The sequence below is a fragment of the Chiloscyllium plagiosum genome, chromosome 32, assembly GCF_004010195.1.
Source record: "Chiloscyllium plagiosum isolate BGI_BamShark_2017 chromosome 32, ASM401019v2, whole genome shotgun sequence".
NCBI classification, from domain to species: domain Eukaryota; kingdom Metazoa; phylum Chordata; class Chondrichthyes; order Orectolobiformes; family Hemiscylliidae; genus Chiloscyllium; species Chiloscyllium plagiosum.
In genome coordinates, this window is record NC_057741.1 from 27,316,696 (window position 1) to 27,343,606 (window position 26,911).

A 26,911-nucleotide genomic window follows, 5' to 3' on the forward strand; every position below is an offset into this window, starting at 1 on the left:
ACCATCTTCTATATCATTACCATATATTGTAAAAAGCTGCGGTCCCAGTACTGATCCCTGCGGTACCCCACTGGTCACTGCCTGCCATTCCGAAATGGAGCCGTTTATCACTACTCTTTGTTTCCTATCAGCCAACCAACTTTCAATCCAAGTTAGTACTTTGGCAAATAGAGTTAAGGAGAATCCAAAGGGCATTTTACAAATACATTAGGGACAAAAGGGTAACTAGGGAGAGAATAGGACCCCTCAAAGATCAGCAAGGCGGCCTTTGTGTGGAGCCACAGGAAATGGGAGCAGATACTAAGCAAGTATTTTGCTTCAGTGTTTACTGTGGAGAAGGACTTGGAAGATATAGAATGTAGGGAAACAGATGGTGAAATCTTGAAAAATGTCCATATTGCAGAGGAGGAAGTGCTGGATGTCATGCATCGCATAAAAGTGGATAAATCCCTAGGATCTGATCAGGTGTACCTGAGAACTAGGTGGGAAGCTTTAACGTGGTGCCACTATTTAAGAAAGGTGGTAAAGACAACTATAGACCAGTGAGCCTGACGTCGGTGGTGGGTAAGTTGTTGGAGGTAATCCTGAGGGACAGGATATACACGTATTTGGAAAGGCAAGGACTGATTAGGGATAGTCAACATGGCTTTGTGCGTGGGAAATCGTGTCTCACAAACTTGATTGAGTTTTTTGAAGAGGTAACAAAGAGGATTAGTGATGGCAAAGCAGTGATTGTGATCTATATGGACTTCATTAAGGTGTTCGACAAGGTTCCCCGTGGGAGACTGGTTAGCAAGGCTAGATCTCATGGATTACAGGGAAAACCAGCCATTTGGATGCAGACCTGACTCAAAGGTAGAAGACAGAGTTGGTGGTTGTGGAGGGATGTTTTTTAGACTGGAGGTCTGTGACCAGTGGAGTGTCACAAAGGTTGATGATGGGTCCACTACTTTTCATCATTTAAATAAATGATTTGGACATGAACATTGGAGGTATAGTTAGTAAGCTTGCAGATGACTCCAAAATTGGAGTTGTAGTGGACAGCGAAGAAAGATACCTCAAATTACAGCGAGATCTTGATCAGATGGGCCAGTCGGCTGAGAAGTGGCAGATGGAGTTTAATTTAGATAAATGCGAGGTGCTGCATTTTGGGAAAGCAAATCTGAGCAGGACTTATACACTTCATGGTAAGGTTCTTGGGAGTGTTGCTGAACAAAGAGACCTTGGAGTGTAGGTTCATAGCTCCTTGAAAGTGGAGTCGCGGGTAGATAGGATAGTAAAGAAGATGTTTGGTATGTTTTCCTTTATTGGTCAGAATATTGAGTACAGGAGTTGGGAGGTCCTGTTGTGGCTGTACAGGACATTGGTTAGTCCTCTTTTGGAATATTGCTTGCAATATTGGAAGGATGTTGTGAAACTTGAAAGGGTTCGGAAAAGATTTACAAGGATGTTGCCAGGGTTGGGCAGCACTGTGGCACAGTGGTTAGCACTGCTGCCTCACAGTACCAGAGACCCGGGTTCAATTCCAGCCTCAGGCGAAGGTCTGTGTGGAGTTTGCACATTCTCCCCGTGTCTGTGTGGGTTTCCTCCGGGTGCTCCAGTTTCCTCCCACAGTCCAAAAATGTGCAGGTTAGGTGAATTGGCCATGGTAAATTGCTTGTAGTGTTAGGTGAAGGGGTAAATGTAGGGGAATGGGTCTGGGTGGGTTGCGCTTCGGAGGGTCGGTGTGGACTTGTTGGGCTGAAGAGCCTGTTTCCACACTGTAAGTAATCTAATCTAATCTAATCTAGGTGGATTTGAGCTACAGGGAGAGGTTGAGTAGGCTGGGACTGTTTTCCCTGGAGCGTCAGAGACTGAGGGTGACCTTATAGAGGTTTGTAAAATCATGAGGGGCATGGATAGAATAAATAGACACAGTCTTTTCCCTGGGGTGGGGGAGTCCAGAACTAAAGGGCAAAGGTTTAGGGTGAGAGGGGTAAGATATAAAAGAGACTAAAGGTGCAACTTTTTCATGCAGAGCGTGGTGTGTGCGTGAAATAGGCTGCCAGAGGAAGTGGTGGGAGGCTAGTACAATTGCAACATTTGAAAGGAATCTGGATGGGTAAATAATTAGGAAGGGTTTGGAGGGATATGGGCTGGGTGCTGGCAGGTGGCACTAGATTGGTGTGGGATATCTGTTCATCATAGATGAGTTGATCTGAAGGGTCTGTTTCTGTGCTGTACATCTGTATGACTCTATGACTGTAAATATCAGGCTGAACATTAGTTCCGGGATCCCAATCCCAATACCAGGACTAATCTCTGGGTTAGGAAACTGGAATTGGCTGTGGTAGGAAACTGGAGGAAGCCATTTACACCACCTCTGTGAGACCCTTTCTATCAAGGGCAATGGGGTTGGGAGGTGGGGAGGGTGGGGGGAGGGGGGTAGGGTAGGGTAGGGTAGGGTGGTGGTGGTGGTTGAATGTTTCTGCAGCTGGAAGAACCAAAAAACGCATGTGGGTCTGGGTGACCAATAACCCCATCATCAGAGTTGGGCTCTGCCACTGCATGGAGAACAGCAGGTTAAAACAGTCCAAAAGATACTTGACAAGGTACCTCACAAAAAGTGAAGGTCATAAGCTAAGAGCCCACGATGTTGGAGGTATTTTCTTGGCATGCAGAGAGAATTAGCTCCTGGGCAGGACACAGTGAGCGGGGAGAAGGATTCTTTTTCAGGTTGGCAACCTGTAAACAGTGGAGTTTCAGAGGGATCATTGCTGGGACTGCAACTGTTAACAATACAGATGAATGACTTGGTGGAAGGAAGCGACTGTACTCTCACCACGTTTGCAAACAAAACAAAAATAGGTGGAAAGGCAGGTTGTAAGAGTGATACAAACCGTTCATAGAGAGCTATCCACTTACTAGTGGATGAAAAATTGGCAAATGGAGTATAATGTGGACAAATGTGAAGTTGTTCATTTTGGAAGGGAGGGCAAAAGAACACAATAGCATTTCAATGGGGAAAACTGAAGAAAGCTGAACAAAGGGACTAGGGCATTCAGGCACAAAACACAGAAAGCTAGCACATGGGGGCAGGTAATCAGGAAAGCTAAAGAAATGTTGGTTCTTACTTCAAGAGGGTTGGAGTATAGAGTAGGGAAGTCTTGCAACTGTACAAGATGTTGATGAGATCACACCCAGGGTACTTTCTAGCAGTTTTGGTTCCCTTTGTCTTTCAGGAAAGATGTAATTTCAATTGACACATCTGATGGAATTCTTTGAGGACTTAACATGCAAGTTAGAAAATGGAGAGCCGGTGTAGGTGATCTATTTGGATTTCTGGAAGGCATTTGATAAGATACTGCACAGGAGACTGTTACAGAAAATAAGAGCCTATATTGTTAGGGGCAAGCTACAAGCTTTGATAGAGGATTTGCTGACTGGCAGAAGGCAGAGAGTGGGTATAAAGAGAATGTTTTCAAGGTGACAGCCAGTGACAAGTGTAGTTTTGCAGGATTTTGTGTTGACACCACAATTATTCACATTGTACATTAACAATCTGGATAAAGGAACAGAGGGCATTGTTGCTAAGTTTGCAGACGAGACAAAGATGGATGGATGTACAGTTAGTGTTAACGAAGTGGGAGACTGCAAAAGGACATTTACAATGTGGGAGAGTGGGCAAGGAAGTTGCAGGTGCAATACAATGTGGGAGTGTGTGAGGTTATAATCTTTGGTAGGAAGAATTGAGGTATAGACTATTTTCTAAATGGGGACAGACTTCCAAAATCTGAAGCACAAAAGGACTTGGGAGTCCGAGTTCAGAATTCTCTTAAGGTTAACATGCAGGTTCAGTTCGCAGTTGGGAAGACAAATGCAATGTTAGCATTCCTTTCCAGGGGGCTAGTGTACAAGAGCAGAGGCGTACTGCTGAGGCTGCATAAGGCTCTGGCCAGATCACATTTAGAATATTGTGAGCAACTTTGGGTCCCATGCTTAGGGAAGAATGTGCTGAATTTGGAGACAGTCCACAGAAGGTTTACAAGAATGATCCCAGGGATGAAGGGCTTGTCATATGAGGAGAGGTTGAGAAATCTGTGTCTGTACTGAATGGAGTTTAGAAGGATGAGGGGGTTTCTGATTGAAGCTTAGAGAAACCTGACAGTCCTGAATTGAGTGGACATAGAGTAGATCTTTCCACTAGTAGGAGAAATTAGGACTTGACGGTACAGCCTCAGTGTGGAGGGGTAACCCTTTAGAACTGAGATGAGGAGGAATTTCTTCAACCAGAGGATAGTGAATCTTGAGGGACCAATCAGCCTACTCCTGTTCCTATTCCTTATGATGTTATTAAAAAATTCACAGTAAATACTTGGTAATAAATGTACTTGTAATGTTGGTCTTCCATGTTTGAAGAATACAAGGCAAATGAGATCAGTGTATCTCATTCACCAATTCTATTGATTTTCTCCCCCATTCTGGAAAGAGATCAGAGGCGGGGCCAAGACAAGAGTCTGCTTAAGTCGGGGCTACATTCTCCGGAGCTTAGAAGAATGAGATGTGATGGAACTTAGTTGGGTACAGCTTTGAGAGCTTGTTGAAATGAATGAAGAGTATGACCCCACAGTCTCAGGATAAGAAATTACATAACTGTAAAGGATTGAGAATATTTGTGACCCCTGCCCTGAGGATTGTGATACTCTCTTGTTGATGTAAGGCTGAGGTTGACAGATTTTTGGGATCTTGAGGAATCAAAGGATATCAGGAGTGGTCAAGGCAGCGTAAGATCAGCCGTGGTCATATTGAAGGATAGAGCAAGCTCGCCAAGCCATACAGTCTACTCCTGTTCCGAGTCCTTGTGTTCATACTGGCATTCTTACTGGAGCTAAAAAAAATTATCTCTGCATCTGTCTACAAACACATGTTTACTTCAGGATGAAAACTCTGTCTATTTATTCTGTTCCTCCTTCCATAGATGCCATGTGATCTGCATATTGCCGCAATTTGTCTTTTATTGTAAAATTGTGCGTGAGAGGCATGTATATTATTATGTGTGGGATGAAGACATGAGACAGAGTTTTATTCATAGGTTAAACTTGTCTACATTAATGTTGCTGTTTTTCTGTCAGCACATCTCCTGCTGCTTCTCTCTTTCCACACCCCCTCCCATTTCCTGATCATCTTCACACTTTTCTGTTTTCCTCCTTTTCCTTTCTCACCTCCCTTTCACTTTTGGCGGGGCGTGTGGGTGTGGACTGCTACAGCGAGTGTGATGCAGAAAAATTGCTGCATGTAACACAAGTTACTTTTTATTGTGGCATCAGTGTTCTCCTTGTGTCTGATAGCCTTCCTTGCCACACCCTTATTGCCCCTTTCCCCACATTCCCTTTGCACTATCCTCTTGCCTTGCATCTTTCTTTTCACTCTGTTCCTTTGTACATTTTCTTCCTTCCTCCAGCCCCAAGTCTCATCTCCTCAATAGCATGTGTCTCTCCACCCGGCCCTCCCCTCCACCCCCAGCCCTCAGTGTCTTCTCAATTGTTTCCCTTCCCTTCATCTCCTCTTTCTCCTGACTATGACCTTATACCTCACTTCCCAGCAGTAAACAGATGAGCCAGTAATGTTTCTTGTTTTATTTATATTGTTCTGGGAAACTGGAGAAGAGCAAGGTGCTGGTTAGGATTCAGACAAAGAACAAGCTGGGGAATGGTGGGCGGATAATCATCACTAACAGCTTATGAAAAATGCACAGTAACTGGTTCAACATGTTTAATTTTTAAATGTTTTGCACGTATAAGTAGATGTGATGTCTAAGATAAATTAGCACACTATTTACAATATATCTATCTATCTGTTGTGCATTAATAACCTTATGTATGAAATCTTAGCATGTTTTTGTCACAGTATTCTGACAATGGTTTCCTATTACTGATTTCACCTTACAATAGAAACTGCCTATGTAAACTTGTCACCCTGTAATTACAACCTCCCTCAAGTGGGTGTGCTATATCCCTTCAGTTAAATGCCTCTCTGCTCTTCATCCAGCGCTGTAATGAAACTCCAATAATCCAACAAACTCTATCTTTTGTTTCCTGAATTGTCTGATTTTTCAAAATTAAACACACAATTGCTCACCGGGAAGATTGCAATTAGGTGTTGTGGTTTTTCATCTTCAGTGCCTATTAGGCTGAAGGGGAGTTCATATCACTTATGTAGTGTCATTGGTGAGAGGCCCACTCCTCAGCATCTATCAAATAAGGTTATTACGTGTTCCAATTGTGTGAGCACAACATGCCATGATGGTGTGACACACTCTGTCCGGAGCGCGGAAGTGAGGACTGCAGATGCTGGAGATTAGAGTCAAGAGTGTGGTGCTGGAAAAACACAGCAGGTCAGGCAGCATCCGAGGAGCAGGAGAGTTTATTTTTTGGGCAACTCTTCATTGGGACTATACTGCAGACCTTCCCCAGACTACTTGAAGCTATGGCTCTGTACCTTCAGCGATGTTCCACCATGACAGTGGTCACAGTATGTACACCAACACCATTAATGTGCAGCACTGTGTGGGTAACCAACATATTACAGCTTAAAAAAAAAGAGTGGCTGCTGTACTTCGACCCACTTCCCATCCGATATCCATATCAATCAATCCACCCCCATTGCATTCATTAGAGTCCATCATGATACTTACCTCACTTATGGTGCAGTGATGTTTTCGTCAACCTAAGCACCTATGGAAATTTCACAAATGAGGTGGAGCTTTTGGCCAGTGTTTACCACCTTTTAAGTTATTGCTGCTCAGTTCTCCATCTCTGGGATGACAATGTTACTGCGGTGGAGAATTCCAAAGGTTCACAGCCTTTTATCAAAACACTTCTCCTCGTTGTAGTCTAATGGCTTCCCCCTTTGTTTAGAAATCATGTCTCCTCATTCTTGACTCCCCAACCAAGAGTCTTACCTGCTGTCCTCACTTTCTCCCTGCATCTACCCTGTCTATCACTCTTAAGAATTTTGTAGGTTTCAATGAGATCACTTCTCATTCTTCAGAACTTGAGAGAATCCAAAGATGTGCTGGTCAGGTGAATTGGCCATGCTAAATTGCCCATAGGGTTAGGTGCATTAGTCAGAGGGAAATGGGTCTGGGTGGGTTACTCTTCGGAAGATCGGTGTGGACTTGTTGGGCCAAATGGCCTGTTTCCACACTGTGGATAATCTAATCTAATCTAATCTAATCTAATCTAATCTAATCTAATCCAGGCCCAGTTTCTCCAAACTGTTTTCGTAAGATAGTTTTGCCATCCTGGAAATAAATCTAGTGAACTTTTACTGCACTTCTGACAATAGTACCCTTTCGAAGGTAAGGGGACCGCAATTGCATTCAATACTCCAGGTAAAGTTTAATCAAGGTGTTTATTTTATCCATTCATGAGACGTGGATGTTGTAGGCTGGCCAGCATTTATTGCCCATCCCTGGTTTCCCTGAGAAGGTGGTGGTGAGCTGCCTTCTTGATTGCCAAAGTCCATGTGCTGTACAGCCACAATGTCATTTAGGAGGGAGTTCCAGGATTTTGACCAAGTGGCAGTGAATGCACATCAATACGTTTCCAAGTCAGGATAGTGAGGGGCTCTGAGGGGAACTTGAACAAAGAACAAAGAAAAATACCTCACAGGTACAGGACTTATGGCCCTCCAAGCCTGTGCCAACCAGATCCTCTATCTAAACCTGTTGCCTATTTTCTAAGGATCTGTATCCCTCTGATGCCTGCCCATTCATGTATCTCTCTCGATACATCTTAAATGATGCTAGCATGCCCACCTCTGCCACCTTCACTGGCAACGCAGTCCAGGCACCCACCACTCTCTGTGTAAAAACTTTCCATTTATATTTCCCTTAAACTTTTCCCCTCTCACTTTGAACTCATGACCCCTAGTAATTGAATCCCCCACTCTGGGAAAAAGCTTCTTGCGATCCACCCTGTCTATACCTCTCATGATTTTGTAGACCTCAGTTAGGTCCCCCCTCAACCTCTGCCTTTCTACTCAACCTGTCTTCATAGCTAGCACCCTTCATACCAGGCAAAGTTCTGGTAAGCTTCCTCTGCACTCTCTCCAAAGCATCCACACCTGTCTGGTAATGTGGTGACCAGAATGGACTCCCATTTAACTTCAGCAGGAAGACCTTAGACGGTGATCTTTCCCCACTGTGCCTTGGCGTCAGCTGGTAATCACCAGGATATTGTTACTGGGGGAATTCAATGATAGTAATGCCATTGAATCTCAAGGGAGCTGTGGTTAAACTGTCTCTTATTGGATATGGTCATTGCCTGGCATTGGTGTGGTGTGAATGTTTGTTGACACTTTTTAGCCGAAGCCTGGATTTTGTCCAAATCTTGTTGCTTTTGAACAATACTACAATAAAATGAAGGCTACATTATTCTTGCACTCAAATCTTCTTGCAATAAAGGCAAACATTAGCCTTCCTAATTGCTTACTGCAGCTGCATGTTGGCTTTTAGTGACTTATTGATGAGAGACATCCGGTCCCTTTTGTATTTACACTTCGTAACTTTCCGCCATTTAAGAAACACTGTGCACATCTGTCCCTTACATTTTTCCACATTATTTTCCATCTATCATGTTTCTGCCCACTCACTCCATTTGTTTTAGTTCTCTTGAAGCTAATTTGCATCTTTCTCACAGCATACATTTGCACTGAGTTTTATTATCTACAAACTTGGGAATGTTATATTTAGTCTTCACATTGAAAACATTTATATGTATTGAGAACATATGGCTTAGGTACTGATCCTTGCGGGCATCTATCAATCACAGCTTGCCAACTCAAGAATAACCCTTTATTCATATTGTCTGTTCCCTGCACATTGACCAGTTTTTAATCCATGCAATACATGACTTCCTATTCCGTTTTATTCAATTTTACTCATCAGCTCACTGTGTTAGTGTTTGATCAATTATCAATAAAAATGTATGAATTTATTTAAAATTTAATTTATTGATTCATAAGCATCAAAACCCACTGAGGCATTTTGTTTGAAAATCCAGAGTCATCCCAGATGTGAAAAATTCAATTGAATCAAATAGTATTGCCAATTTACCTGACTGTGCTCTGTTTTTTAAAAATAAACATCACATCATGTTGGTGTATTTAACAAAAAACAACTATTTGTTGTGGAAGGGTGGTGGAGGAGAAATGTCTTTAACAAATGGAAAAAAGAAAATATGAAAAGAAAAATAACAAATTCTATCTTTTCTTAAATTCCCATCACATCATGTTGGTGTATTTAACAAAAAACAACTATTTGTTGTGGAAGGGTGGTGGAGGAGAAATGTCTTTAACAAATGGAAAAAAGAAAATATGAATTGTTAGTTCCATAACAAATTCTATCTTTTCTTAAATTCCCTCCTTCATGTACAGACACAAAACAGACAAGACGTGAATTTAAAGGGTGCAGAAAGGAAACAAAAATCAAGGAAACACAGTTCAATAGCACCAATCCAGAACCCAATTCGAGTTTTTTTTTGTTTCTTTTCAGTTCTTTGATGTTGACACGAGATTGGTTGCACACTGATGTTCAGCCTTTCCTTCACTGGTTGAGGGTTTGTCCTTCCAATGTCAATTAAGGGTTTTTATTCCTCCTCTGACAGGGAATTTGCAGGGAAGGCAGCTCACAGAGATAGGTGAGCAGAAATGAGTTAGCTGTTAAGGGCAACTTTCTGGCACATCTCCACACAGGAGCATGAAACAGAGATTTGTGATTCTTTCTCTTTGTTGGCTAAGTATGTCTGTTGCACTGCCCTCACACCAACTGAGGTCACCAATCAGGAGCCAATCAAAACATTAGAACAAAGAAAATTATAGCACAGGAACAAGCCCTTCAGCCCTCCAAGCCTGTGCTGATGCAGACCCATTATCTAAACCTGCTACCTATTTCCCAAGGGCCTGTGTCCCTCTAATCTCTGCCCATTTATTTACCTGTCCAGATACATCTTAATTGACAGTATCATGCCCGCCTCTACCACCTAACCTGGCAATGCATTCCAGGCACTCACCACCCTCTGCATAAAGAACTTTCCACGCATATCTCTCCTAAACTTTTCTCCTCTCACTTTTAACTCTTGACCTCTAGTAAGTGAGTCCTCCACTCTGCAAAAATACTTCTTGCTATCCACCCTATCTAAGGCTCTCATGGTTTTATAGACCTCAGTCAGGTCATCCCTCAACTTCCATCTTTCTGATGAAAATAATCCCAATCTACTCAACCTCTCTTCATAGCTAGTACCCTCCATTCCAGGCAAACATTATTTACAATAGTCCCTCAGTTTAGAACTCATTGATTCTGTTCTGTCTGCCTCTGCTGTCACTGCAGTGGGAAGGGGCAATATTGTATACACAATTCACAATGTGCTCCATTGAACTTGTTTTTAAAACTAAAACACAGTCTCCTTGATTTAATGCAGTATGTTCCTTTTTCTAGCATGCAGTCTAATAAAATAAAAAATAAAAATATATGGTCTTTGTAAAAACCTTCTGAAAATCCAAATGTGTTATGTCCACAATCTCATTTATTACTTAGTCATAAAGTCATACAACATGGAAACAGGCCCTTCAGCCACCATGTCTCTGCCACCAGATTACACGAATCCCATTTATCTGCACTTGGTCCATAACCAGCAATGCCCTCGCATTTTAGAGTCATAGAATCATAGAGCTGTACAGCATGGAAATAGACGCTTCAGTCCAACTCGTCTATGGCGACCAGATATCCTAAATTAATCTAGTTTGATTTGCCAGTATTTGGCCCATATTCCTCTAAAACCTTCTTATTCATGTACCCATGCAGATGCCTTTTAAATGTTGTAATTGTACCAGCCTCCACCACTTTCTCTGGCAGCTCATTCCATACATGCACCACTCTCTGCATGAAAAGTTGCCCCTTAGGTCCCTTTTAAATCTTTGCCCTCTCACCTTCAAGCTATGCCTTCTAGTTTTGGACTCTCTATCCATGTTCCTCAAGATTTTATAAACCTATATAATGTCACCCTTCAGCCTCCAGAGAAAATAACGCCAGTCTATTCAGCCTCTTCATTTAGCTCAAATCCTCCAAATCCATGTTCCTCAAGATTTTATAAACCTATATAATGTCACCCTTCAGCCTCTGACACTCCAGAGAAAATAACCCCAGTCTATTCAGCCTCTTCATTTAGCTCAAATCCTCCAACCCTGGCAGCATCCTTTAAGTACTTTGAAGTACTCATCTACTTCTGCCTCTACCACTCTCTCTGACAGCACATTCAACAGCAGTGGATGGGTGAGAAAAGACTTCTCTCAGATCACCTCTGAAATGCTTTCTGCTCACCTTAAACTTACGCCCTCTGATCTTAGATACGTCTGTCACGGGGAAAAGATTCTCATCATCTATCCTATCTGTGCCTTTCTTAATTTTGTATACATTTTAGCCTCCTCTGCTCCAAGGAAAACCAACCCAATCTATCCAGTCTCTCCTCATAACTGAGACTTTTCATCCAAGGCAACATCCTAGCGAATCTCCTCTGCACCCTCTCCAAGGTAATCATATCCCTCTGATCATGTGGCGACCTCAGCTGCAGACAATATTCCATCTGCGGCCTAACCAATATTTTATAAAGTTGCAACACGGCTTCCTTACTCCTATATTCAATGTCCTAGCTAATGAAGGCAAACATCGCATAAGCTGCCTTCATCATCCTGTCTACATGTACTGACACATTCAGTCTTGTACACCAAGGATCTATGGACTTGTACACCAAGGTCCCTTTGTTTCTCAGTACTCCCTAGGGATCTACCATTCATTGTGTATATCGTTCCCTTGTTAGACCTGCCGAATTGCAACATCTTGCACTTATCAGAATTAAACTTCATTTGCTGTTGCTCTTTCCAATTTATCTTCTGATCAATATCAGTCTGGTGCCTGAGATCATCCTCCTCACTACAAAAAACACTACAAAGTTTTGACCAATCTGTACCTTTACTAATTATACCTTCTATATTCACATCCAAGTCAATAACGTATGTAACAAATAGCAGGGGTCTTAGCACCAATTCCTGTGGTACACCACTGGTCACCCACTTTCAATCAGAAAAACTACCCTCCACCATCACCCTTGGTCTCTTATTTACAAGACAATTTTAGATCCAGTTTGCCTTAGATCCCACAGGCTCTTAACATTTGGACCAGACTTCCATGTGGGGCATTGTCAAAGGCCTTTCTGATGTGCATGTGAACCACGTCAACTGCACAGTCCTCATCAATATATTTAGTCACCTTCTCAAAACTTTATTAAATTAGTCAGGCAAGATTTCCCTCTAACTAATGTACACTGACTATCCCTGATAAATCCAATTTCTGTTTGTAATTACCTGGCCTATCCATACCGCCCTTTTTGAGCAAAGGAACCACATTAGCTACCATCCAGCCCCCAGGACTTCACCCGTGGCCAGCAAAGTCTCCACCAGGGCCCTAGCCATCTCCTCCCTTCCTTGATAGCGGCCTGGATACATCTCATCTATATGCCCTTTATAACATTCCCACGCTTCTTGTTAACAAACCATGTTCTAGAACCTTACCGTTCCAACTGAAACACTTTCTCAAATGTTTTTCTCCTTTGTAAATATAGATGAGAAATATAATTTTTAAGACCTCACCCAGATATTCTGGATTTTGCACAGGTTGTCCCTTTGGTCTCTAATAGGCCCCACTCTTACCCTGATAATCCTCTTACTTTTAATTTACTTATAAAACACCTCAGGGTTTTCCTTTATCTTATCAGACATTGATATTTGGTGGTCCCTGTTTGTTGTCCTAATTTATTTCTTAAACAAACTGACACAGTGGCTCAGTGGTTAGCACTGCTACTTCACAACGCCAGGGTCCCAGGTTTGATTCCAGCCTCAGGTGACTGTCTGTGTGGAGTTTGCACGTTCTCGTGTCTGCGTGGGTTTGCTCCGGTTTTCTCCCACAGTCCAAAATTGTGCAGGCCAGGTAAATTGCCCATAGTGTTAGGTGCATTAGTCAGAGCGAAATGGGTCTGGGTGGGTTACTTTTCGGAGGGTCAGTGTGGACTGGTTGGGCCGAAAGGCCTGTTTCCACACTGTAGGGAATCTAATCAAACCCTTGCACTCTTTTTCCTTTTGAACGGCCTCCCCTGTTTTTAATGTGTTGTACCTGACAAATGCTTCCTTCTTTTTCTTTATCGAACTCTTGATATCCTTGACATCTAGGGTTCCCTGGACTTGCCCTTTTACTCTTAGAGAAGCATGCTAGCCCTGAATTCTCACTATACTACTTTTAAAAGACTACCACTTTTCAAATGTAGACTTACCTGCAGGTAGCTGTTCTCAGTTTGTTTGCCAGATCCTGTCTAATGATATTGAAATTGGCTTTCCCCCAATTTAGACACTCCCCTTATACACTATCTTTATCCCTTCCATAATGACTTTGAAACTTAGAGTTATGGTTACTGTCCCCAGAATGCTCATCCACCACCACTTCAACCATTTGACTGGTTTCATTCTAGGATTAGATCCAGCACTATCCCATCTCCAATTGGACTTTCTACATACTGAGACGAAATGCTCTCTTGGACTTACTTTTAAAAATTACGCCCTGTCTAATAATTTCACACTAAGAGGATCCTAGTTATTGTTAGCAAAGATGAAATCCTCAACTGCTATAAGCCTGTGTTTTTCTCACCTTTTGTGATTTGCCTATACCTGTATATCTGTTCTTCTATCTCCTCCTGGCTGCTGGGAGGTCTGCAGTGTAATCCCAGCAAAGTAATTGCATTTTTTAATTTGTATAACCTCTACCCAGATGATCTGCTTTTGAAGAGTCTTCGAGAACATCCTTCCTCATTACTGCAGTGATGGTTTCCTCTGGCACTATTGCTGTGCCCCATCTCGCTCACATCATACCGCCCCCCTCACCCATTGTGCCCGAAGCTTTTACACCCTGAAATGTTGAGCTGCCAGTCCTGCCTTTCCTTCAACCACGTCTTAGTGATTGCAACAATATCATATTCCCACGAGGTGATCAATGCTCTAAGTTCGTTTGCCATGCCAGTTATGCTCCTTGTATTAAAGTAAATACAGTTTAGCTTTCTGAACCTTCCATGTGCAATAACATCTCATGTCTTCTCCCCCTGCTGGACAGTCCTGGTATTCCTTTATATCTGATTGGATCTTTGCAAGTACCCTGTGCCCCGTCTCCCCACCAAATGGATTGAAAACCTCCCCCACAACACAGGCAAAGCTCCCAGCAAGGACATTAGACCCATTCCGGTTCAGATGCAACCCATCCAGCTTGTACAGATCCCACATGCCCCAGAGAAAGTGAGGATTGCAGATGCTGGAGTACAGAGTTGAAAAATATGGTGCTGGAAAAACACAGCAGGCCAGGCAGCATCCGAGGAGCAGGAGAATCGACATTTCGGGCATAAGCCCTTGAAGGGCTTTCCTGAAGAAGGGCTTATGCCCGAAACGTCGATTCTCCTGTTCCTTGGATGCTGCCTGACCTGCTGCGCTTTTCCAGCAACACATTTTCAGCTCTGATCTCCAGCATATGCAGTCCTCACTTTCTCCTCGTCCATTCTTTATAACCAATTTCAGCATTTTCCCTATCATTCCCATTCCAGAATCTCTAGAACTTTGGACTCACAGTTTTCTCTTCTTTCAGTTCCATACATTATTCTTACTAATTTTGATTTCCTTCAAGTCCTCATTCTCCCTTGTCCCTTGAATCTATAATTCTGAGATTTATTGTATATTCCTCAGTGAAAAGGCTATTTGGTCAAAGTTCTATGAGTATGGTCACTTATCCCTAAAGATTCTTTTACTACAAGATTGTTAATAATGCATTTTTATTGCATAACTGTAGATATGAAATAGCCTGTTCTCTAGTCCTCATCATTCTGCTCAAAAAAAAACCTATCCCTGACATATTCTGGTGCTGTATTCTCCAGAGCATTAGATGCCATTAGATTTATCCAGTCCATACACAGATTGAAGACCTCTTCTGATAAATGTATTACCCATGTTGCATGGTACATCTGATCTCATGATTGATACGATGTTGGCAATTAACTATTAAAAATAAAAAAACTTCAAAGAACTTTGTGTTGTATTTATGAGGGATTTGACAGAATGGAGCTGGAAGAATGGTCTTCCCAAGTAGGAGAGACTCGAACCTAGGGAGCACCATTTAAAAGATGAAGATGAGAGAATATTTTTCTGAGGGTCGTAATTCTGTGGAACTGTCTTTTCCAGAGATTGGTGCGGGCAAGATCACTGAATATTTACAAGGAATAGAATCTTCACGAACAAGGGAGAGAGTCAGAAGTCACATGACACCAGGTTATAGTCCAACAGATTTATTTGAACTCAAAAGCCTTAGGAGCACCGCTCCTTCATCAGGTGAAGTGACCTGACATGAAAGGACCAGGTGAAGCAACCAGATGAAGGAGCAATGCTCTGAAAGCTTGTGATTTCAAATAAATGTTTTGATTAGATTAGATTCCCTACAATGTGGAAACAGGCCCTTCGGCCCAACAAGTCCATACCGACCCTTCGAAGAGCAACCTACCCAGACCCATTCCCCTCCATTTACCCCTGACTAATGCACCTAACACTACAGGCAATTTAGCATGGCCAGTTCACCTAACCTGCACATCTTTGGATTGTGGGAGGAAACCAGAGCACCCGGAGGAAGCCCACGCAGACACGGGGAGAATGTGCAAACTCCACACAGACAGTTGCCCGAGGCAGGAATTGAACCTGGGTCCCTGGTGCTGTGAGGCAGCAGTGCTAACTTGTCGGACTATAATCTGCTGTCATATGACTTCTGACTTTGCCCACCCGAGTCCAACACCAACACCTCCGCATCATAACAAGGGAGAGAAAAGGTGTCTGGATTATGGCAGGAAAATGCAGTTGAGGCCATAATCAAATGAACTCTGATGCTGTTTGAATATTGAAGCAGGCTTGAGGAGTCAAATGGCCTGCGGCTGTTCTTAACTAATGAGTTCATATTGCAGTCTACGAAGAATATACTCATGACATCATGTTTAAGAAGATGCTGCAATCACATGCTACAGAGTCTCCACAGAGAGAAAGAACATGCGCTGTAAAAATTAGTATGATATATCAATGTGGAAATAAAATTGTTTATTAAAACTTCTTAGTGTCAGACAATGCTCACTCTCAATAAAGCAGGGACTTTGAGGAAGGACATTAAGCATGGAGATGGTACAGTCTAAGGGAGCAGTCTTTAGACAACCCGATCAGAATCTCATGGTAGCCTAGCCCATCAGGGTTCAACAACAATGGAGGATTAACATGAAAGGTCAAACTCTGAGTTGCAGTAATGCAGGCAATATATAAATTGGTGGCAGCTGGACAGCCTCCTGCAGTGTGTGCATTATCAGTTTGTATCCATAAGTCTGGTTTGTAAGAGGCTATGTCTATATAATGAAACCCGATAGAGCTGGTAGTGTTATGGGAAGGGATACAGTTTCTGAAGGATCAGAATGTAAAGTCTCCACTCCCAAGCTGTGGGAAGTTCATGTTAAATGTAATGCCACAAATGTTGCATCCAAATATGTGTTGTCCCTTCATGCTGAGACTGAGAGGTTAATGATTTTACTCTCTGACATTGATTTATGTTGCTTTGTTTGAGTTTTGACTGCATCCCTTGTTTCCCTGTTGTCATTTCTTGATTCTTTCCAGTATTCAGATGGAAGCTGATATTCTAGTTTTCAAACACATTGGCATTTGGAAATCACACATTAATTTATGAATGACTGCAGATTTCTGACTCCTACCATTTTAGAAAAGAAACCTGATGGAAAGTTCTTCTCCTGGTTTCAACATTTGCCCTTGATTTCGATCAAGTAATATTATGGTTCAGTTCATGATTAGCACTACACTGTGATGTGTTTTTCCATTACTTGTGACCACAGGGAAATGGCCACTATAATCAATCTTTCTGTCTGGGTGCCTTGTCAAATATTTCTCAATTGTACTGAAAGTTATCATGTAGTTCAGAGAGGCTGATGCGTTTCTGATGCAGAATGACACCAAGTCTAAAGGTGATTATAATTTATTGCTGTCTCTTGAATGGGAGGAGAGACTATGTTTGTTTGTGACTGTCTGTCTTGAGTAGTCCATAGGTAAAAACAAGGACTGCAGATGCTAGAAACCAGAGTCTAGATTAGAGTGGTGCTGGAAAAGTACAGCAGGTCAGGCAGCATCTGAGGAGCAGGAAAATCGACGTTTCGGGCAAAAGCCCTTCATCAGGAGTAGTCCATGCTGAGTGCCATAAGGAGCAGGATATAATCACTCAAATCATAGCTGTTCTGTACCTTAACTCCATCTGCAATAACAGTAAACATTCATATAACCGATCCTGCATTTATTAGATTAGATTACTTAGTGTGGAGACAGGCCCTTCGGCCCAACAAGTCCACACCACCCCGCCGAAGCGCAACCCACCCATACCCCTACATTTACCCCTTACCTAACACTACGGGCAATTTAGCATGGCCAATTCACCTGACCTGCACATCTTTGGACTGTGGGAGGAAACCGGACCACCCGGAGGAAACCCACGCAGACACGGGGAGAACGTGCAAACTCCACACAGTCAGTCGCCTGAGGCGGGAATTGAACCCGGGTCTCTGGCGCTGTGAGGCAGCAGTGCTAACCACTGTGCCACCGTGCCGCCCACGAACAAAGCAACATGTCTCCAAGTGTTTAACAAGAGCACTACCAATAAAAATCATTTTTGACACTGAGTCGCAGAAGGTTTACAAGTTGGTTCGGGGGTTTGGAGTTTCAGTTATGAGGATAGTTTGAAGAAGTTAGGACTGTTCTCCTCAGAGAGAAGACGAAGAGAACTGATTGAGATTTTCAAAATTATGAGTGTGTTGGATAGAGTAGATAAAAGGAACAAGAACAAGAGGGCATAGAGTTAAAGTGATCTGCAAAAGAAGTAGAGGTGAAGTGAGGAAAATGTTGCACTCAGCAAGTAAGGAGTGCTTTGGGTAAGGAGTGCACTACCTGGAAATGTGGAGGGGTTGGGGGGTGGTGTTCAATAGAAGCCTTCAAGAGAGCATTGGATAAAAATAATGTGCAAAGATATGGGGAAAAAGCAGGGGATTGGCACCACATGATGACGCTAACTTTGTAAGCCAAGGCAGGCCCTATGGACCTCCTCCTGCACTGTAAGACCTTTGTGATTCTGTGAGATGATCACATGTTCAGTCAGATGGCTAGACTTTAAGGAAGAGCATCTTAAAGGTGGATATGAGGGAAGAGATGAGGGAAGGGAATTCCAGCAGTTAGAGCCAAGGCAGTTCAAAGTATGGTCACCAATGACATAGAGCAACTTGGAGATTAAAGTCTTGTGAGTTTAGAGAAGTTTACAGAGAAAGGGAGGGGCAATGTTATGGAGGCTGAGAGCCAGCATGAGGCAGCAGTCTTGGAGATGAATGAGGTTGGTGCAAATTAGGAAAAGGCTCGACGAGATTTGGATGAGCACAACTTCAGGTCAGGAGGATAACGAGGGTTCAGTGAAGAGAGCATTGGAATAGCAAAGACGTGGATGAGAATGAGCTGATGAGCTGAGGCAGCGTCTGTGTATCTAGATGTTGAATAAGACCATAAGACACAGGAGCAGAAATTAGGCCATTCAGCCCATTGTGTTTGCTCTGCCATTCAATCATGGCTGAAGGGTTTCTCAACCCCATTTTTCCACTTTTCCCCCATAACCTTTGATCCAATGAAGAACTTATCTATCTCTGTTGTACATATACTCAGTGACCTGGCCTCTACATCCTTTTGTGGCAATGAATTTCACAGATTCATCACTTTCTGGCTGAAGAAGTTTCTCCTTATCTCCAATTTAGAAGATCTTCCCTTTACTCTAAGACTTTGTCCTCAGGTCTTTGTCTCTCTTGCCAATGGAAACAGCTTCCCAATGTCCATTCTGTTTAGGCTTTACAGTATTTTGAAAATTTAAATCAGATCCTCTCCTCATCCTTTAAAACTCCATTGAGTATAGTCCAGAGTCCTCAAGTGTTCCTCATCTGTTAAGCCTTTCATTCCTGAGATTATTCTCTGGAACCTCCTCTAGACCCGTTACAGGACCTGAACATCCTTCCTGAGGTATGGGGCCCAAAATTACTCCCAATAGTTGGACCAGAGCCTTTTAAAACTTCAGTAGTACATGCCTACTAATATATCCTAGTCCTCTCAAGATGAATGACAACATTTAGGGCGGCACGGTGGCTCAGTGGTTAGTACTGTTGCACCAGGGACCCGGGTTCAATCCTTGCCTCGGGCAACTGTCCGTGTGGACTTTGCACATTCTCCCAGCGTCTGTGTGGGTTTCCTCCGGGTGGTCCGGTTTCCACCCACAGTCCAAAGATGTGCAGGTTAGGTGAATTGGCCATGCTAAATTGCCATAGTGTTAGGTGCATTAGTCAGAGGGGAATGGGTCTGAGTGGGTTGCTCTTCAGAGGGTCGGTGTGGACTTGTTGGGCTGAAGGGCCTGTTTCCACACTGTAGGGAATCTAATCTAATTGCATTTGCTTTCCTAACTACTGACTTAACCTGCAAGTTTACCTTAAGAGAAACCTGCACTTCAGATTTCTGAATTTTTTCCCCATTTAGAAAATAGTCCATGCCTTTATTCTTCCGACCAAAGTGCATTACCACTCACTTCCAACGTTGTATTTCATCTGCCACTTCTTTGCCCACTCTCTTAACCTAAATCTTTCTGCAACCCCCTTGCTTCCTCAATATTACTTGCCTCTCCGCCTATCTTTATGTCATCTGCAAACTTAGTCAGAATGTCCTCAGTTCCTTCATCCAGATCATTACTGTATAAAGTGAAAAGTTGTGGTCCCAACACTGACCCTTGTAGAACACGACCAGTCACTGGGTTCTATCCTGAGGCGGTCCCTTTTATCCCCGCGCTCTGCCTTCTGCCAGAGAGCTAATCTTCTATCCATGCTAGTACCTTGCCTCTAACACCATGGTTCTTAACATACTCAGCAGCCTCCTGTGCGGCACCTTATCAAAGGCCTTCTGGAAGTCGAGCTGGGTAACATCCATTGGCTCTCCTTGGTCTAGATTAGTTACAGTGTGGAAACAGGCCCTTCGGCCCAACAAGTCCACACCGACCCGCCGAAGTGCAACCCACTCACCTACATTAACCCCTTCACCTAACACTACGGGCAATTTAGCTTGGCCAATTCACCTAACCTGCACATATTTGGACTGTGGGAGGAAACCGGAGCACCCAGAGGAAACCCACGCAGACACGGAGAGAATGTGCAAACTCCACACAGTCAGTCAGTCGCCTGAAGCGGGAACCGAACCTGGGTCTCTGGCGCTGTGAAGCAGCAGTGCTAACCACTGTGCCACCGTGCCACCCACGGCAACCAAAGGGTTAGGATTGCCGTCCTACCTGATCATTACCTCCTCAAAGAATTCTAACAGATTTGTCAGGCATGACCTCCCCTTGATTAAGCCATGCTGACTTTTCCCTATTTTACCATGTACTTCCAAGTATTCAGAAATCTCTTCCTTCACAATGAACTCCAAAGTCTTACCAACGATTGAGGTCAGGCTAATCGGCCCATAATTGCCTGTCTTTTGCCTTACTCCCTTCTTAAACTGGGAGGGATGAGGGTTTACACTAGCAATTTTCCAGTCCTCTGAGACCCTCTGTGACTCCAATGATACCTGAAAGATCACTATTAAAGCCTCCTCTATCACTTCAGCCATCTCCTTCAGCGCTGTAGGGTGTAACCCACCTGGTCCAGATGATTTATCCACTTTCAGACTTTTCAGCTTTTCTAGTACCTTCTCCTTGGTGATGGTCACCGTATTCATCTCTGCACCTCAACTGTTGAATTTTTGGGATCTTACTCGTGTCTTCCACCATGAAGACTGACGCAAAGTACTTACTCAGTTCCTCAGCCATATCCTTGTTCCTCATTATTACTTCTCCAGCATCATCTTCCAGCATAAAGTAGTCTTGGTGTTGAAATAGATAGATTATTGGATCACCTTGGGGTAAAACACATGACAATCTGACCATGTTGGTTCTCCAATTCTTATTATCTTTACCCATTATAAAAATTCCATTGAAATTTCCAATTGATCAGTAGGCCTCCCAGCTTTTTTGGGGGAAGCAAGAATTGGGATTTCCATTGGCATTAGTGTGGAGAATTGTTTTGTAGTGTTAACTCTGAATAACCTATGTCTAAGTTTGAGGTTATGCCCCCTTTTGCTGGGCTCCCCCACCATTGGAAATGGTGGTAGTGATCAGTACTCATTGTTGGAGTTGATAGTCCAACAAATCTTTTTCTGTAGGATTGCTGTGCACTTTCCTCTATTGAGTCCCATTGCTGACACGCTATTTTCAAATTCTTGTCTTTTCTGCAGGTATTTATCGCACTGAGAAAGATAAAGGCACTTTGTATGAGCTGACTTTCAAAGGAGACCAAGCCCATGAGTTCAAACGCCTAGTTTTATTTCGTCCCTTTGGCCCCATCATGAAAGTGAAGAAAGCAAAAGTGGATACATCCAACATGCTGATTAATATCATAGTGCCTCTGGCGAAAAGAGCTGATAAATTTCGACAATTCATGCACAATTTCAGGTAGACTATTAAGTTTGTAATCATTAATTGCTAAGGTATTTTTGGTTGAAATCCATTCAAATTATAGAAGTGGTTTGCACATCCAGACGCCCCCCCCCATCTCTAGAATGTGTGTCTAACAAAGAAAGGTTAGTATTATTCTGAGCGCAATGGTTAATTTTTCCCTCATGTATGCTCCTACTTTGTGATTTAATGGAAATTGCAATGGTAAGAGCATTGAGCTGATTCTCCAGAAATAGTTTCCAGGGCGTATAAAATCCTAATGTGTTCAGATGTTCACCTGTTTGTGCTTTGGTTTGGATACTGCGCATTGAAGGTCATATCCTTAAAGGAGCCAGTCACTCTCATAGCCAAATACTACACTGTATCCAGAGTTACCCAAAAAGGCGAAAGCAAGTCTTGTACAAATCTTATCTCCTCTAATTAGCCTTAGACTTAACTTTCAAGTTTTTATAAACTTTGGGTGTTGCCCTGTCTTTTAAGGCACCTTGCTGGTTTTTCTGATGTTGTGGCACAGTCACTGGCCTGCACAGTGGATATGAAAGAACCCAGAGCACTCTTTTAGAGGTCATAGAGTCATAGAGATGTACAGCATGGAAAAAGACCCTTCAGTCCAACCCGTCCATGCCGACCAGATATCCCAATCCAATCTAGTCCCCCACCTGCCAACACCTGGTCCATATCCCTCCAAACCCTTCCGATTCATATACCCATCCAAATGCCTCTTAAATGTTGCAATTGTACCAGCAGGAATTTTGCCACTCATTTTCTGAGAATGTTTATCCCTCAGCCAAGATCTGGATCTTTTAGTGCATGTGAATGCAGATCTCTGTGGTGTCAATGGAAAGGTGTTTATACTGTTTATATTTCTATTTAATTGACTTCTTAAAATTCTTTCCTGTGTAATGTGAAGACAAGTTTAAGAAGTTCTTTGCAATTCTGCCAACATGAACTTTTCACAAATCTGAGAGCTTAAACATTGTCAGTTCTAATAACCTGAAGATTTCTAACCAGATTTCTTGCTTTGAAGGTTTTAGAAATTAAACATTTCCTCTGTGGTGACTGCTCCTTGAACTGCCCTTCACCCCTCCTAATGGAGAAACTAAAGCTGCTTCCAAACTTAATGTCTTCTAAACTGATTTACAAAAAATTCTCATCCTAGATTTTTCTGAACTGAAAACAAAGCCTTATGTGGTTAACCTACTTGTCATAAGCGTAACAGTATAAACACCTTTTCATTGACACCACTGGGATCTGCAGTCACATGCCGTATAATAATGCTCGGCTCAGTCACTGTTTTGAAAGAACAGTGTTTTTATTTCTAGAGAAAAGAAAACCATTCATAGAAGTAACCAACAGCATCTGCTCCTATTTTGCATTCCAAATTCTAAACTGAAATTAATAGATATATTTTATATACCCTTTATTGTAACAGTGAATGCATATTTAAAATTACCTAATTAATTGGAGCATTTTGGGCTACCCTGCAGCTGTGAAAGGTGTTATGTAAATGCTAATCTTTCTTTTTGTTGAGATTTTACTCATTCTGCACTTTGCAATGGCGGAATCCCTCTTAATGGGGGGACATGCAACTAGGAATGGACAGATCTATTACCTACTGAAACTTCACAATGAAACCCTATTGTGTCAGCAAGTCTCAATTCATTTAAGGGCAGAAGGAGCTATTTACTGGACAACCACAAACAGCACTGTCTGCTTTAGAGACCCATTGGCCAGGAGAGCTTAGAGCAAGGCAGAGGTCAAATTGCTGGTTTTCCAATCAACTAGCTTGCCAAACGAAAAAAGTCCATGATGATTTTGAGAAGGTATATTGAGAGGGACAGACATAACGTGAACATTGTTACCTTCTCAGTCAGCATAAGTAGAATACTCAAACAGAAAAGCTGCCCAACCTCTGACAAGAGTCTCAGTGTCACATTTGAATGTCTTTTGTTCATGAAACTGGCTAGTCAAGGTCGAATATGATTTACTGTGAATATTGCTCTGCCTGTTCACAGTATTATTGTATCATATGATAATTATTTAATACATCGCTTTGGCAACTTATGCTTGGTCCTGACTTCAGGCAGAAGTTAATGGGCTTCTGGGACAATTGAAACAGTGTGTATGAAATTATAGTATCTATTTTATATGCTGGTGACTTTCACAAGTTTACAGTATTATCTGATGAAATACTGGTGGGGGTCAAGTTCAAAAAATGGGCTCAACTTGCAGCAGAAAGTGGCTTAGACTTTCCAGTCAACAGTGAAGTGAAGGCACTTACACAGGAAAGCTGGTGAAGTCTGACGATGTCTCTCACCTGGGTTTCAACTTTTCTGATCGCCTTTTGATGGCTAGCAGAAATATCATCAGGCATAAGCAGGTCATCACATCAACAGCTTCCTACAGACAGAAAACCAGGAAGGAGAAAACATTGATGATCCTTGCTGTTTTAATTATGTTACAAAAAAGGAAATAAAGATTGAGACATACATATGGTACTAAGTTAGGAGCTGAAATATTGTAAGCAAACATTTAAAAAGAATAAAATCATGATGGAGAAGCATTTTAACATAATGGAGAATTTTAACATATGATAAACTTAAAATTAGTTTTTCAGAGCCAGAGAGATTGTTTCATAATTATGACTTAATAAGCCATTAGAAACCCAGTAATGCCTCATTGAACAAAACATAGGTTTTCAAGGCTGTTATTTTTCAGAATCTAATAGTGTAAAAAGTACAAGTATGCATCAAATTAAGTGATTTTAAGTACCTTCTGTGGAGAATTCTGGACAACAACTTCTGCATATCCCAAGGGAGTAGCTGGATTTTCTAGTCAACAGTGAAGTAATGACGACCATCAACACATTGTCAGAAAAAAGCAACTGGGTCACTAATATCCATAGGGAAGGAAACTGTTGTCCTTACCTTGTCTGGCCGAGGATGTGACTCCAGACCTACAGCAATGTGGTTGACTCTTAACTGCCCTCTGGGCAATTAAGGATGGCAATAAATGCTGGCCTAGCCAATAACACCCTCATCCCATGGATTTTGTTTTAAAAATCCACATTTAACTCCATAGATGTATGGAAACCCGAATTGCTGTAAGTTTCACATGAAGCAACAGTGAACACTGACAGTTCTTTTCATCATTGCAGTTCAACATCTGGCCGATTCTGCAAATGGAGGCAATCTTGAGTGACAGTATTATTGGTCATTGGATGTTATGGTTGCTTAGTGGTAAAAGTGCAAGACTGGAACTGCCAGAGTGTTATGAGTTTAGATGGAGAGGAATTTGAGTGTGTACAAGAAAATTTACTGATTCAATATGTGGGTGTACCTATTAGCTAAGGGGCAAAACTTGACCTACTCTTCGGAAATAAAGCAGGGCAGGTGACTGAGTTGTCAGTGGGGGAGCACTTTGGGACCAGTGACCATAATTCTATTTGTTTTAAATAGTGATGGAAAGGGATAGACCGGATCTAAAAGTTAAAGTTCTAAATTAGAAGAAGACCAGTTTTGACGATATTAGGCAAGAGTTTTCACAAATTGATTGGGGGCAGATGTTTGCAGGTAAACGGACGGCTGGAAAATGGGAAGCCTTCAGAAATGAGAGAATGAGAGTCTAGAGACAGTATATTCCCATTAGGATGAACAGAAGGGCTGGTAGGTGTAGTGAATACTGGATGGCTAGAGAAATTGAGGTTTTGGTCAAGAAAAAGAAGGAAGCATATGTCAGGTATGGATAGGAGAGATCAAATGAATCCCAAGAGTATGAAAGCAGCAGGAGTATACTTAAGAGGGAAATCAGGAGCGCAAAAAGGGGACATGAGATAACTTTGGCAAATAGGGTTAAGAGGAATTCCAAGGGACTCTACAAATACATTAAGGACAAAACGGTAATTAAAGAGAAAATAGGTCCTGATGAAGGGTTTTTGCCTGAAAAGTTGATTTTCCTGCTCCTCGGATGCTGCTTGACCCGCTCTGCATTTCCAGCACCACTCTAATCTAGACTCTGATTTCCAGCATCTGCAGTCCTCACTTTTGCCCCTTACTCCTACATGTGGAACCGCAGGTCATGGAGAAGATACTAAATGAATATTTTGCATCAGTGTTTACTGTGAAGAAGGACATGAAGGATATAGAATGTGGGAAATAAATAGCGATATCTTGAAAAATGTTCATATTACAGAGGAGGAGGTGCTGGATGGATTAAATGCATAAAGGTGGATAAGTCCCCTGGACGTGATCAGATGTACCATAGAACTCTGTGGGAAGCTATGGAAGTGATTGCTGGGCCCCTTGCTGAGATATTTGCATCATCGATAGTCACAAGTGAGGTGCCGGAAGACTAGAGGTTGGCTAATGTGGTATGAAGGGTGGAAAGGAAAAGCCAGGGAACTATAGACCGGTGAGCCTGGGTGACCAATGGGCAAGTTGTTGGAGGGAATCCTGAGGGACAGGATTTACATGTATTTGGAAAGGCAAGGACTGATTAAGGATAGTAAACATGGCTTTGTGGGAAATCATGTCTCACAAACTTAATTGAGTTTTTTGAAGAAGTAACAATGAGGATTGATGTGGGCACAGTGGTGCACGTGATCTGTATGGACTTCAGTAAGGCACTCAACAATGTGCCTCATAGTAGTCTGGCTAGCAAAGTTAGATCACATGGAATATAGGGAGGACTACCCATTTGGATACAGAACTGGCTTGAAGATAGAAGACAAAGGGTGGTGGTGGAGGGTCACTTTTCAGACTGGAGGCCTCTGACCAGTGGTGTGCCACAAGGATTGGTGCTGGGTCCACTGCTTTTCTTCATTTATGTAAATGATTTGGATGTGAACATAGTAGGTATAGTTAATAAGTTTGCAGATGACACCAAAATTGGAGATGTAGTGGACAGCGAAGAAAGTTACCTCAGAGTACAATGGGATCTTGATCAGATGGGCCAATGGACCAAGGAGTGGCAGATGGAGTTTATTTTGCTAAATATGAAGTGCTGTATTTTGGAAAACAAATCAGAGCTGGACTTATACACTTAATGGTAAGGTCCTAGGGCATGTTGCTGAACAAAGAGACCTTGGAGTACAGGTTCACAGTTCCTTGAAAGTGGAGTCACAGGTAGATAGGATATTGAAGAAGGCATTTGGTTTGCTTGCCTTTGTAAGAGTATTGAGCACAGGAGTTGGGAAGTGATGTT

General features: G+C 42.4%; 1 protein-coding gene across 4 annotated transcripts in view; it reads left to right on the forward strand.

Annotated features, from left to right (window-relative positions):
• The window catches only part of LOC122539454 (chondroitin sulfate N-acetylgalactosaminyltransferase 1-like), a 192,387-nt gene that overhangs the window by 111,954 nt on the left and 53,522 nt on the right, over nt 1-26,911 (forward strand). For all 4 annotated transcript variants that reach the window (XM_043674305.1, XM_043674306.1, XM_043674308.1 and 1 more), the window contains one exon: nt 21,490-21,706. In XM_043674305.1, coding sequence (XP_043530240.1) covers nt 21,490-21,706 — 217 coding nt within the window. The remainder of the gene's footprint in view (nt 1-21,489; nt 21,707-26,911) is intronic.